General features: G+C 35.9%; 1 protein-coding gene across 1 annotated transcript in view; it reads left to right on the top strand.

Annotated features, from left to right (window-relative positions):
- The window catches only part of SVEP1 (sushi, von Willebrand factor type A, EGF and pentraxin domain containing 1), a 209,799-nt gene that overhangs the window by 54,351 nt on the left and 140,310 nt on the right, over positions 1-15,138 (top strand). The window contains exons 4-5 of the mRNA XM_004048429.5: positions 13,293-13,451; positions 14,294-14,473. Of these exons, the coding sequence (XP_004048477.5) occupies positions 13,293-13,451; positions 14,294-14,473 (339 nt within the window). The remainder of the gene's footprint in view (positions 1-13,292; positions 13,452-14,293; positions 14,474-15,138) is intronic.

The raw sequence follows: 15,138 nt of genomic DNA, 5'->3' as shown, positions 1-15,138 counted from the left end.
AATCCTTTAAAAATGCAGTTTCTCTTTTTTGAATATTTCTGGATATAACTTGAAATTTTCCTTCCCTGTTTTCTGCTTTTAAAAAAAAATTTTATTACATTTTTTCTTTTGAAATAATTATAGAGTCACATGCAATTTTAAGAAGTAACATACAGAGATCCTCTATATCCTTTCCCGCTTTAAAGGATATCCTGTATATCGTTTTCCCCAATGGTAACATCTTGAGATACTATAGTACAGTATCGCAAACAGGATATTGACATTGATATGGTTTCAATACAGAACATTTCTACCACCACAGTAATCCTTTTGTTCCTCTTTTAGAGCCACAGTCACTTCCCACCAACCCATAGCCACAGCCTCCACCTTTAACCTATTATAACCATTAATGTATTCTCTATTTCTATAATTTTGTCATTTCACAAATGTTATATAAATGGAGCCATGCAGAATGTGACATTCTGAGCCTGGCTTTTTTCACATGGCATAATCCTCTAGAGATTTTTCCAGATGGTTGTGTGTACCAATAATTCATTTCTTTTTATTGCTGAGTAGTATTTCATAGTATAAATGTGCCACAGTTTAACTGTTTGCCTGTTGAAGGACATCTGGATTGTTTCCAGGTTTTGGCTTTTATGAATAAAGCTGCTATACACATTTGTGTATAGGTTTTAATGTGAACATAAGTCTTTAATTCACTAGGCTAAATGCCCAGGAATGTAATTGTGGGATTGCACAGTAGTTGCATATTTTTGTTTAAGAACTTGCCAAAATGTTTTCCAGAGTGGCTGAACTACTTTACATTTCCATCAGAAATGTATGAGTGATCCAGTTTCTCTGCCTCCTTGACAGCACTTGGTGTCGTCACTATTTTTCATTTTAGCTATTCTGATAGGTGTGTTGTGATGACACATTTTGGTTTTAATTTGCATGTCCCCAGTGACTAATGATGTTAAACATCTTTTCATATGTTTATTTGCCATCTATATCTTTTCTTCAGTGAACTGTCTCTTCATGTCTTTTGTTCATTGTCTAATTGTTGTTTTTGTTTTTCTGCTTTTAAGTTATGAGTTCTTTATATAGTCTACATACTAGTCCTATGTCAGATATGTAGGTTGAAAATATTTTCTTCCATTCTGTGGGTTGACTTTTTAGTTCTTCTATGAGAGGCTTTTACAGTACAAAAATTTTTAAGTTCAAAGTCCAGTTATCAATTTTATTTCTATGAATTCTGCTTTTGGTGTCAAGTCTAAGAACTCTTTGGCTAATACTGGTTCCTGAAGATTTTCTCCTATGTTTGTTTCGAAAAGTTTTATAGTTTTATATTTTATACTTAAATCCATGATATTTTGACTTAATTTTTGTATAAGGTTTGAGACTTAGGTCAAGGTTAATTATTGTACTTATGGATGTCTGATTATTTCAAAACCATTTCTTGAAAAGGCTATCTTTCCTCTGTTAAATTGTTTTTGCACTTTGGTTAAAAATCAGCCAGGTGTAGATGACAGGTTGATGGGTGCAGCAAACCACCATGGTACACGTATACCTATGTAACAAACCTGCACATTCTGCACATGTATCCCAGAACTCAAAGTATAATTTTTTTAAAAAAGTAAAAAAAAAAAATCAGCCAGGCACATTAGTGTAGCTCTATTTCTGGATTGCTCTTCTGTTCTGTTGATCTATCAATACTGCATAGTCTTGATTATTATAGCTGTATAATAAGTCTTGAAAGCAAGTAGACTAATTCCTTCTACTGTATTCTTGTTTATAATTGTCTAAGCTAATTTTAATTTCTTTGCCTTCCCATACAAATTTTAGAATATTGTCTACATTTAAAAAAATCTTCTTGGGATTTTCCTAGGAGTTGTATTATATCTGCATATTAATTATGGAAGAATTAACATTTTTACCATGTTGAACTTTCCAATCCACAAACATGATATATTAATTTATATATTTGATTTCCTTTTCAGCATTGTGTAGTAAATAAGTTTTGTATATGCTTGCTTTATTATTTTTAAGCAATCGTAAATAATTGTAAACATATTTTTAATTTCATTGTCCACATGTTCACTGCTAGTACACAGAAACAATTGATTTGTGTTTGTTTCCATTGTGTCCTGCAACCTTGCTTAACTTACCTGTTCTAGGAGTGTTTTGGTTTTTTGCTTTTGGTAGAGTACTTGAAATTTCTTATAAGGAGAATCACATCACTTATAAATAGGTATAGTTGTATTTCTTCCTTTCTAATCTGAATACGTTTTATTTCATTTTCTTCCCTTACTGTTCTGGTTAGAACTTCCACTACTGTTTTAAAAAAGAATTGCTTTATTTCCAATCATAAGGGAAAAACATTTGGACTTTCATTATTAAGAATAATATTATTTGTGGCTCACACCTGAAGTCCCAGCACTTTGGGAAGCTGAGGCAGGCAGATTGCCTGAGTCCAGGAGTTTGAGTCCAGGCTGAGCAACATGGTAAAACCCCATCTCTACAAAAAGTACAAAAATTAGTCAAGCATGGTGGTGCACACAGGTAGTCCCAGCTACATGGGCAGCGAAGGTAAGAGGGTCACTTGAGCCTGAGAGGTCAAGGTTGCAGTGAGCTGTGATTGTGCTACTGCACTCCAGCATGGGTGACAGAGTGAGACCCTGCCTAAAAATAATAATAATAATAATAATAATAATAATAATAATAATAATTGTATGATTTTGAGGTTTCTCTTCATTGAGTTGAGTAAATTCTCTTCTGTTACTACTTTTCTGAGAGTTTTCATCATAAATTGGTGACAATTTTGTTTGCAGAAATTTTTCTTCATCAATTGACATGACCTTGTGCATTTTCTTCTTTAGCCTGTTAATATTGTTAATATGATTACATTGGTTGATTTCCAAATATTGAACCAGCCTTGCCTCCCTACAATAAACCTGACTTAATCATGATGTATAATTCTTTTTACATATTGCTGAATTCCATTTGCTAACATTTTGTTAAGATTTTTTTGTGTCTGTATTTCTAAGATATTGTTCTGCAGTTTTTTGTTTATTTATACTCTGCATCTCACTTAGGTATCAGGGTAACACTAGCTTGATAAAATGAATTTGGGCATGTTCCCTTCTCTTCTGTTTTTTGGAAGAAATTATGTAGAAGTGGTGCTAATTTTTTTTGGTAGATATTTGGCAAATGTTTGGTAGAATTCTCCACTGAAATCATCTGGACCTGGATATTTTTTGGACATTTTAAAATTATGAGTTCAATTTTCTTAACCATAGGGCTATTCAAATTATTTTTAATACTGTATGAATTATCATAGTTTATAATTTTTGGTGAATTGGTCTGTTTCATTTGAGTTGTCAGATATGTAAGTAGAGCTGTGCATAGTATATAGTATCTTTTCCATGTCCATGGAGTCTGCTTACCTGATATCGGTAATTTGTGCCTTCTCTCTTTTTCTCTGTATTAGTCTTCCTAAATCATTTTTTTATCTTTTCAAAATCTTTATTCTATATTTTCTCTTTTGTTTTTCTGTTTTTAATTTTATTGATTTCTGCTCTTACATTTACTATTTCCTTCCCTCTGTTTAATTTGGGTTTATTTTGCTCTTCTTTTTCAAGCTTCTTCAGGTGGGAACTTAGATTATCGATTTGAGACTTCTTTTCTAATGCACGCATTTAGCACTATAAATTTCCCCTTCAATTTGCTTCATCTGATATAACTACATTCCTTCTTTCCTTTCATTAATGTTTACACAATGTATCTTTTTCTATAATTTTACTTTGAACTTGCCTATATTATGTTTAAGTGAGTTTCTTGTAGGCAGCATGTAGCTGGATCATGTTTTTAATCCCTATCACTTAATTGGTATTGTTAGACTACTTATATTTGATGTAATTATTTATATGGTAGGGCTTAAGTCTGCCAGTTAATTTTTTGTTTTCTGTTTATTCTCTCTGATTTTTGTTTCTCTGTTTATTTTTTTCTGTCTTCCTGTGGGTAAATTGAATGTTTTTTAGAATTTTATGATTGAAGGAAAATAAAAGTAATGTGACATCAAACATATACAAAATGCTATAGGCATTCAAAAATGTTTCCCATTAGTTGTGGGGGTGACAGGATTTCAACTTGGTTTGAATGATAGGATTTGGACAGTTAGAAATGAAGACGACTTGCAGAGAATGAAAAGTATAAGCCTGTGATGGGGACTGGAGGTAGCTTGCATGGGTGGGAAGGTAGGAAAAATCTATGGGTATAGTGGGATTCAAGGCAAGACAAGTAAGAGTAAGGACTATATTCTAAATTGTACTGGGACTTGAATTTCAGGCTGAAGACATGGCCTTTGGTTAACTGGCAATAGTGAGCTATTGAACATCTTGGGGCAGAAAAGTGGCATGATAAAAGCAGTATAACAATAGGAATTTAATTTGGCACCTGTGGCTGAAAGTCACTGAGTGTGAAGCAAAGTAGAAGAGGCAACCTATGTATGGAGGTTAGAGACAATCAAGGCCTAAAATAAAAAGGCTTTTAAATTAGTGTACCAATAATGGAAATGGATAACAACTGATATAATCCGTATTTCCAAACTACTACAGACTAATTTCTTATTGAATGTGAGGTAGAGGAGTGAAGAAAGAAAAATATCAAAGCCAACTACAGCCTGAATGTTACTCATAAGTTACCACTCTTTATAGGACCCAAAGGGAAACACATTTGACAATAAACACCAAACTACACTCAGAATCTTTTCTCCTTCCTAGCTGCTAAAATCAAGGGTCATTAGGGCCGACATATGCCGATTCTCTCTTTCCTTAGGACAGGCTAACATTCAGCAAGTATGCAACAATACAGTTGTAAAAGCTGTTAAAATCCTGAAATACTTATGTGCTGGTTGGTAAATTGCTATTGTTCAAGTGCCTTGAGTACCTCTTTGCTGATCTGACCCCCTTTGCTGGTCCACTGGCCTATCCCACAATCCAGCATCTATAAAGGTTAACATCTGGCAGATAAGTTGGTATGCAGAACCTTGCTTTGCTGCTACAGTGGATGTCTGAGCTAAGTGATCAACAATCATGCCGTTCTAAATTGTAATTTTTTTAATGTTATCCCTGCCATGGATGGAGTTTTCTCCCAGAAGGCTCTCAAATTCTTCACACAAATCAACTTCTGTTGGACCTACACGAGTCTGAATCCCAGGGATGGATCTAATCTAGGTTCAAGTTGAAACCCTGTTGCAACTGAAGTTCACAGACCTTCACATTTAAATAATTATCCATTGGTAATTTTTAAAACTGCTAATACCCAGTGAAAATGAAGAGTACCATAACTCATGTACTTTCAATCTTGATAATGGGAATATAAAGTAGTTTAACAAGAGACTCGTGAGTTTAAAAATTTAATATTCCTTTGCCTAAGAAAATTTTTTAAAAATGGATCAAATATTTAAGGGAACAAAATGTTTAGAGAAAAGCTGTTCAAGTTTGTAAAAAATTAGAATCAACCTAAGTGTCAAACATTAAAAGAGTAGTTAAACCAAACTTGTTTAGGAATTTTTTTCTCTTTCTTACATGATTCTGAGTTATTAGCTATTTTAGAAAAGAAAAATAACGTTAAAGATAATTCTAAAAAATCTCCAGAGGGCCTCTCCTAAAAGTACTTGCCAGTGAAATTTTAATTATAAAAATCAGGATGATGTCACCTTTCTCATCCAGATGGTAAACACTTTAAGACAGTAAAGAATACAGAGCTTTCAACAACAAAGGATTCATTTAAATGTTCTCTACACAGCTGGTTGTATTGATGTGTGAATATATGTGTGTATTTTTGAGTGTGTGTGTGTGCATACACATATATTGATCCCCAACATATAAAAATTACTTTGCTGATGCAACCTCTTTTGTACACAGTCCTTTGAGGTTTTTGTTTTTTGATAGACTTGTGCTGATCCATCACTAATCTCCTGGCAAGTCTGAGCGTGTGCTTACATTTGCAATATGGCATCCTGTAGTTAGGGTGCCATTTCCTGCCATGGCACCACATCAGTGTTCAAATTCACAACTTTGTCCAAATAGTCTGTACTCCGGCCAAATGAGCTAACCAGTCACAGGGAGAACGACAGGCTGCTAATGCATTCTACAGAGGTACAGATGTATAGAATTCAGGGCAATTGAAAGTCTCCTTGTCTAATTCATTGAGGAAAATAGAAAGGATCTTGGCTGCCTCATAAAAAGAAAGTCCCTATAAGCACACCTGGGTCCTTGTCTTATTTTTTAAAACATTGGTTCAACATGGAGAAAACACGTTCTCTTCTAGAGCAGTGTATTCCTATGTTCAAAATCTTAGCACAACTCTTTGTAGGAACAGATTCCTTATTCAGATCAAATCCATAAAGTCGAAAAGAGAATGCGGGCCCAGATTTTGCTTGGTTTCTTACCTATTTATAGCAGAAAGTAGAGCCTTGGTGTTGTACAACTCCAGGGGATGCCATTATTATTCACATAAACAGGCACACTTGAAGTTGTGGAGTGCACAGCCTAAATGCAGCTCATGCAACTGCCCTAAAACTCTTTAAAGTGATTTGTTAACTTTTAAAAATGAATTGTGCAAGGAAATAAAGGCTCCTAATATTTATCAGGATTTTTAGAAGTTAATCTAAGACGTGTATGAGGAGAAATTTTGTAAAATGTAAGTCACTGTCTAATATATGTTATTAATACTAAAATAGTCATCTAAGGAATTGATATTTAATGGGTAAGATATATTAGAAAGAGTGGAGATTTCTTTGTGTTTTACAAATTCCAAACTGATTGGTGTTTTTATTTACTTCAGTCAAAGAATTGCATGGTCAGCTGAAGAAAAATCTAATGTTAGTACAACGTGATAACCTCAAGAATTCACACTTCCAGTAATAGTAGCTGATAACCGCCAAGATGTTTCTGAAAAGAGAAAGTGCTTATTTTAACAACAACAAAAGAACAATTAAGAAATAATATTTGGTACATTTCCAGAAAGGAAACATCGCATATTAAAAAGGGAAAACAATTCATAGCCCTTTACGGAGACTTGTGAAACTTGTTCAAACCAAAGATTTATTTCATTTTTTTCAACTTTTGCTTGGTTTGGGATGAGGAATTTTCCCCCTTGGGAATCAAGGAAGTTGATTACACCTCTCCCACTAGAATTGTGCAATGCCTTTAAATAGTTCTCCTAAAGTCTGTTTTTCATTATCATTATGAATTTCACAATACATTTCCAAATGTACTTTTGGGTATTTTTATTCAAAACTCTGTTCTCCAGTGTTTTAAACTCTTGATTATTTGAAAGATTTTGGAGAGTAATACTATAAGATTAGGTCCTTTTCATGCAGTATTATTTTAAAAAATAATTTATAAAATCTGTAGCCAGAATCTGACCATTCATATGGAGGATTTCTTTAAGTTGCTTTTTAGTATTATTCTATTTATGGAATCATCTTATGTTAGCCTTGGAAAGATCATAGACATCCTTACTTGTAACTTCTGTATATTATAGTGAAAGAAAAAAAAAGTCACTTGCCAGTGACCCCATAGCTTGTTAGTGGAAGAGCCAAGATTGCAACTCAGTTGTCTTGACTCCAAGTCTACTGTCCCTTCACTTCATTCTGCTGTTAGTCTTCCTGACTTTACTACTCTCCTTGCACACCAAACCCACCTTCCACTCTCCAGCAGGGCTTGTTTTCTTTTGCCCTCCTTTGATTGAGTGACTGCCAGCTCAGGCAATTGGCCGGACAATGGCCAGGTCAGGTAATTGGAAGACTCTTTGAACATACAGGAGCACACTTCCCACTGAAGGAATGAGAAACCTGTGTGTTACAAAGAGTGTGATTTGTGCCAGTGCAGAGGAATGGGTAGTGTACTCTGTGGGTTCCGCGAGAAGGCAACAAAATTTGTCTGAAGAAGTTAGAGAACCTTTTAAGAATGAGTTAGAGTCTTGAAGGATGCTGGAGATTCACTCAGAGGCAGGAAGGCAGAAATGCAGAAGTGGAAGATAGGAAAGGGAAAGAAAGGAAGGTAATATTTACCAAGCGCCAGAGCATCTATCTGGCACAACAAATCTATAAAAGCAGTATAATCATCTATTTTATGGTTGAGAAAATGAAGGGTTGGAGACATTATTCTAACATTTCCCAAATGCCAACAACATGCCAGGCATTGTTGCTTTACTCACATGATCTCAATTAATCCTAACAACAACAACAAAAATATACAAGGAAAGTACTACTCCTATTACACACGAAGAAACCAAGTCACAGAGAAATGAAATAAATTGCTCAAACTCCCCAAAAATGTGGTGGGAGTCAGGGGAAGGGAACAGTACAAAACTAGGCACTAGTTGATCTTGAAGCGGGTTCTAACCAGCTTATGATATGCCGGTTCATTGCAGCTGCAGAGGTGGGAAGGTTACAGACAGATCAAAGATATCTTTATATTCCAGGCTAAAGAGAGAGGGGCTTATCTGGTTGGTACAGGCTTTAGGTGGAAAATGATTTGACTGAATTTATAGTTTTGAAAATTGTTCAGGTCGCAACATCAAAAATGGATTGAAGGGTAGAGGTAAGGCCAAGGGACTAGTAAGGAGGATGTTGTAAAAACCAGAAGAGAGATGATGAGGTCGCATCTAAGATAAAAGTAACGTAGAAGATTTTTAGGGAATAAGAACCAAAGAACAGAAGTTTTATTTAGATATTGAAGGAGATAGAGGAGGAATGAGAAGTCATAGTGGTCTCCAAGGTCAGAGAGCCGATAACCATGAAATGAAATCTATGATTTGAAGCTGGGCATGGTGGTATGTGCCTGTTGTCCTAGCTATTTGGGAGGCTGAGGTGGGAGGTTTGAGAGTTTGAGCACAGCCTGGTTAAAGAGCAAGATGGGGTCTACAAACAAACAAACAAAATATATGATTTGAGACAATACTCTCTTTTATATATAACTGCATTTACTTTTTTTTTTGAGATGGAGTCTTCCTCTGTCACCCAGGCTGGAGTGCAATGGCGCTATCATGGCTCACTGCAACCTCCGTCTCCCAGGTTCAAGTGATTCTCCTGTCTCTGCCTCCCAAATAGCTGGATTACAGGTGTGCACCACCATACCCGGCTAATTTTTGTATTTTTAGTAGAGACGGGGTTTCACCATGTTGGCCAGGCTAGTCTCGAACTTCTGACCTCAGGTGATCAGCCTGCCTTATCCTCCCAAAGTGCTGGGATTACAGATGTGAGCCACCGTGCTGGGCCTAACTTAGTTTACTTTTGGTTTTGCCCACATAATACCTATTCATTGTAACAAAACTAGAAAATGTAGATCAGCAAAAATAAACAAACCTGAAAGCCTGGTAATTCTCCCATGAATACATACCTTGTAAAACCATAAAGATCATTTTCTTCAAGTCTCATATATTAAATATGTATTTATAAGCAAAATAGAATCTTTTGCTTTCTTAGACTTTCTTTAGTATTTGTTTTCATTTCCACAGTTATTTTAGTTAGCAATTTACTATATGTTCCACAGGTTTCCTAATCTCAAACTATCAATTAAGTACCTTTTTTTCTCATTCTTGAAATCTTTTTAAAATTTCTTTCTCAGTAAATGAAGTATGGCTTTTTTTTTTTTTTTTTTTTTAAGAGACAGGTTCTTGGTCTATCATCCAGGCCCCAGGCTGGATTGCAGTGGTGCAATCATAGCTCATTGCAGCACCTTAGCCTCCCAAGCAGCTGAGGCTACAGTCAAACACCACCATGCTCACCTAATTTTTTAAATTTTTTTTTTTTTTTTGAGATAGTGTCTTGCTCTGCCACCCAGGCTGGAGTGCAGTGGTGTGATCTTGGCTCACTGCAACCTCCACTTCCTGAGTTCAAGTCATTCTCCTGCCTCAGCCTCCCAAGTAGCTGTTATTATAGACACCTGCCACCATGTCCAGCTAACTTTTGTATTTTCAATAGAGATGGGGTTTCGCCATGTTGGCCAGGGCAGTCTTGAACTCCTGACCTCAGGTGATCCACCCACCTCGACCTCCCAAATTGCTGGAATTACAGGCATGAGCCACCCATGCCCGGCCTAATTTTTAAAATATTTTTAAGAGATGGGTGTAGCTATGTTGCCCAGGCTGGTATTGAAACTCTTGGGCTCAGTTAATCCTCCTGCCTCAGCCTCCCAAAGTGCTGGAATTACAGCCGTGAGCCACCGTGCCTGGACATAAAATAAAATGGCTTTGTTTTCTAAGCTATGCACATCCTCGAATGTCTTTCTCTTCCCACCTACTTACCAATAGCTTGCCTACATAATAAAATTTGGGGTTCATAATTTTTTTCACGAAGCTATGTATCTTATTCAGTTTTTTCCTGGCATTTGTTTTTGCAAAAAAAAATGAAATATCAGTCTGATTTTCCCCTTTATGAGTATCTTAATTTCCTTTCCTATAAGCTTGCAATATTTTTCTTTCATCCTGGATGTGACTTTTGTTAATTTTTCCTGGAACTTAATGAGTACTTTTGCACTAAAGCTCCAGGTTAGGAATATATCTCTGCATTAATATCACAACCATTACTTCTCATATCTTTGCATTAATGTATCTTTGCACTAATATCACAACCATTACTTCTACTCAATTCTCTTGTTCTGGAGTTATATGGCTTCTTTTTACTGGCCCAATGACAATTCTAATTTTGCATTTACATTTTCAACTTTCTTTTCTCTCTCTCTATTTATCTCGATCATTTTCTTCTACAGCTGCTGACTCCTGTTTAAAGGAAACCATGTTGTCTTTTATCTCTTTGAGGATCCTGATCAGATATTTACTGATATTTTACAGAAAGAAATATTACAATATTAATATTCAGTAATATAAATAATTCGGTAGTTCAATATCGCTAATACAATGCTTCAAAGTAGTGTTTCCTTTATGCTAAATTATTTATCATGTCTTATATCATTATTACTATTTTTAAGTGTTTCCTTCATTCATAGTCACAAATCTCTCCAGATCTGGAATGTGCTACTATATATCATGAGAAAATGGTATCTTTTGTTTTTAAACAAAGTCAAGAATTTTAGAAGCATGGCTTTTCAAATAATGACATATTATGAATCCCACCTTTCAATATGATTTTTTTAGTATAATGTTTTAGTTTTAGTTTATTATAATGTTTTAGTATATTTTTATTTTATATTTTAGTTTTAGTTTATTATATGATTTAGTTTTAGTATATTATATTTTAGTTTTAGTATATTATAATGATTTAGTATATTATAATGATTTAGTATATTATAATGATTTAGTATATTATAATGATTTAGCTTTAGCATCCAAGGGGCCTGGGTTTGACTCACAGCACGTGTAGTGGTAAAGAACATGGACTCTGGTTCCAAATTGTCTGGATTCAAATCCTAGCTCTGCCACTTAACTCACTGTGTAACTATGACAAGTTATTTAAACTCTTAGTGCCTTTGTTTTCCCATCTACAAATGGGATTAATAATATTAGGTACTTCATAAGGTATTAGGAAGTTAACAAGATAATATTTATAAAATATATAGAACAGTCCCTAGGACATAGTGAATGGTATATAAATATTTGCTTTAAAATTCTATCTCTGTCACCCACTAACTGAGTAACTATAGTCATCATTGAATCTAAGCCTCCATTTTCTGATGTTTAAAATGGATATAATAATACTAATGAAATTAATGCAAATATTGATAGTATTAATCTTGTAATGCTGCTTATTAATACTGTGAGGATTAAATGAGATAATTTATGTAAAATATCCCCACATAGGCCGGGTGCGGTGGCTCACGCCTGTAATCCCAGCACTTTGGGAGGCCGAGGCGGGCGGATCATGAGGTCAGGAGATTGAGACCATCCTGGCTAACACGGTGAAACCCCGTCTCTACTAAAAATACAAAAAATTAGCCAGGCGTGGTGGCGGGTGCCTGTAGTCCCAGCTACTTGGGAGGCTGAGGCAGGAGAATGGAATGAACCAGGGAGGCAGAGGTTGCAGTGAGCCGAGACCGCACCACTGCACTCCAGCCTCGGGGACAGAGCGAGACTCCGTCTCAAAAAAAAAAAAAAAATCCCCACATAAATGCACATTGCTTGGTTGCAACTGTTATTTAATAATAAAATGCAACCTGGGACTATGCCACATTTAATTGGCTTAACTGAGCATTGCAAGTCTCTTGATTCCACAATTTCTCTATTATTGAATTTCTGAAATTTAAATTATTTTACAGATGCATAACTCCAGAGGGATTAAGTTACAAATTCAAAGCTACATTGTCTGTGCAGAGGAAAGATTTGAAGCAAGGTCAATTAGATTCTGCTTTTAATCTTTTTTTTCCATGAGCCTGGGAAAAGCAGGGTCTTTAATTCTTTTTTCTTCAAAGGGCCTAGTTCCTGTCGGTTGGATTATGTCCCTCAAGCTCTTCACTTTCTCCTCATCCTTTCTCAAGATCTGTGAACAGAAACAATGGGCTAAGTGCTTTTTGCATATCTGCAGTTATTCTCCTTTGCTAAGAGAGGAGCTGGGGCTCAGTGGTAGAGATGAGGTGCATAGGATGGGGGAGTTGGGCTATAGGGGACATCATACTTATCAAAGTTTTTTTAATCTATTGAGGATCATTGATTCCTCCTGGTGACTTAATATACGTTGCTATTTTGAATTTTCCCACAAATCAGCCCAGACATTTCATGCTGTGTTGTGTTGTATTTGAAACTAATTGTGGGACATGAGAGGCCACTTCATACCTTGCAAATAACAAATTACGTCATTCTTTAAAAAACAAAACTGTTGGTTTCTCTCTTTGCTTAAATTATATTACGATTTCCTTTTCTTTCTTTTTCTTTTTTTTTTTTTTTGAGATGGAGTTTTGCTCTTGTTGCCCAGGCTGGAGTGCAGTGGTGCTATCTCAGGTCACCGCAACCTCCAGCTCCCAGGTTCAAGCGATTCTCCTGCCTCAGCCTCCTGATTAGCTAGGATTATAGGCACACGCCACCACACCCAGCCAATTTTTTGTATTTTTAGTAGAGACAGGGTTTCATCATGTTGGCCAGGCTGGTCTCAAACTCCTGACCTCAGGTAATCCACCCACCTCGGCTTCCCAAAGTACAGGGATTACAGGCGTGAGCCACCGCACCCAGCCTACATCACTATTTCTATGGAAAACTATTGTTTGGCTTTCTCTCTCATGTTAATTTCAAACGTTTTGTTAACTACCAGCTGATGTGCCACATAACATGGACTTCTCCGGCTTGTCTGCCCACAGCTTGCCCATCAGGGACATACAAACCTGAAGGCTCACCAGGAGGAATCAGCAGTTGCATTCCATGTCCTGATGAAAATCACACCTCTCCACCTGGAAGCACATCCCCTGAAGACTGTGTCTGCAGAGAGGGATACAGGGCATCTGGCCAGACCTGTGAACGTGAGTCTCCCACTGTTGGAAAATAGGAAATATAAAAGCTGATTTCTCTGAGAGAAATAGTGCTTGTGTTTGCATCCAATTCATTTAGAATGATCTTTAATGTTCTTTTCTCTAATCATGTTTTTTGGGGGAGTGGGATGATTTGCTTTTATAACATTCTTATCACGGAACATATCCCTATCCTGCTCCAGAGAAAGGGGAACTGAGATGCTGGGAATAACATCACCTTGAAATCAGAAAGGCTTAGTACTTGGAAAACATTTAAAATGAATCAAAAAAAGAAAAGCCACAATTTTAACAACAACTTTGAATAAAAATGAGCTCATCTTGGCTCTGGAGATAGTCACATTTATCTTTGAAATAATATATTTTTATAAGTAAAGGGTCTCAGTATTATTCATGTCAAAAATTACAAATATTTAAATAGCATATACCATGTGCAAGAAGCTGTGGCTTTTGGGGTTTGTAGCAAATATACTTTGCTAGCCTTATTTGTTCTTTGTTTTATTCTACCTTAGTCAAGAGGGAAAATATCTAATGACATATAGAGGTCAAGAACTATAAAATCTCATATCCATATAGATATCAAAATAAATTTTTTAGAGCTTAAAAAATAATATTTAGTTTGTATTTAAAATTTAATTGGAAGTTAGTACCTAATAGGAATCGGATATAAGGGTTCTTCTTCCAAATATGTACTTGAAAATCCAAATGCGGTAAATGGAAATGCTGTAGGCAATTGACACATATGCATAGATGCCCCCTTGAAAGGAAAAAAAAAAAGGATATGTCATAGACGAAAGGCTAACTTTGCTTTTCAATTTTATTTTTGTAAATGTTAGTTGTCCACTGCCCTGCCCTGAAGCCTCCCGAAAATGGTTACTTTATCCAAAACACTTGCAACAACCACTTCAATGCAGCCTGTGGGGTCCGATGTCACCCTGGATTTGATCTTGTGGGAAGCAGCATCATCTTATGTCTACCCAATGGTTTGTGGTCCGGTTCAGAGAGCTACTGCAGAGGTATGCAAACTGCCAATTTACATTGTTTATTTATTGTCTCGCTTGATTTCCTTGATTTAAACTCTAGTAAACCAGTCAGTTCTTCATTTCTTTTTGGATTTCATAGACCCCACACTACAGAAAGAGAAAAATTATAGGAAATTTGAAATCAGAATTACCAAGTTCAATTGACCACATAATTGTAAACTATGCCTTTTATAGCCCTTTTATGAACAAGCAAAGAAAAAGTTTGCCTGGGAAGTAAATGGACAGGTTACCCCAAACCTCAAATTTCAAGACTCTAAGACATGATATAAAGGAGAGTTTAGAATAATCAGAGTGGAGACTGATGCCTCTTGGAATTGTAGGACTTAAGGAATCACACAAGTATCCTGCAACAAGAGCAGTTAGCCAACTTGTAATCTCCAGCCTTTACTTCGGCTAGTCGGCCTGTTATAGAAAGTAGAGAATTTGTCAAAGTGAGAGTCCAAGGAGCCTACTCAGGCCAATAGAATGTGGGCACCACCAATAGAATCTGAGTATCTCATGTCAAATACAGAGAAGCAATAAAAAAAAAAAAAATAGTGCCTCAATCTGCCTCCACTTGCCATCTCCAGGACCTACTTTCCTGCTTCTTACAACTGTCACACAACCAACTTCCTAGGGTTTTACAAGTAGGGTTAGAA

The sequence above is a fragment of the Gorilla gorilla genome, chromosome 13 (genome assembly GCF_029281585.2).
Source record: "Gorilla gorilla gorilla isolate KB3781 chromosome 13, NHGRI_mGorGor1-v2.1_pri, whole genome shotgun sequence".
In the NCBI taxonomy this organism is placed as follows: domain Eukaryota; kingdom Metazoa; phylum Chordata; class Mammalia; order Primates; family Hominidae; genus Gorilla; species Gorilla gorilla.
The sequence above is the reverse complement of the archived record's forward strand: the minus strand, read 5'-3'. Positions and strand labels throughout refer to the sequence as shown.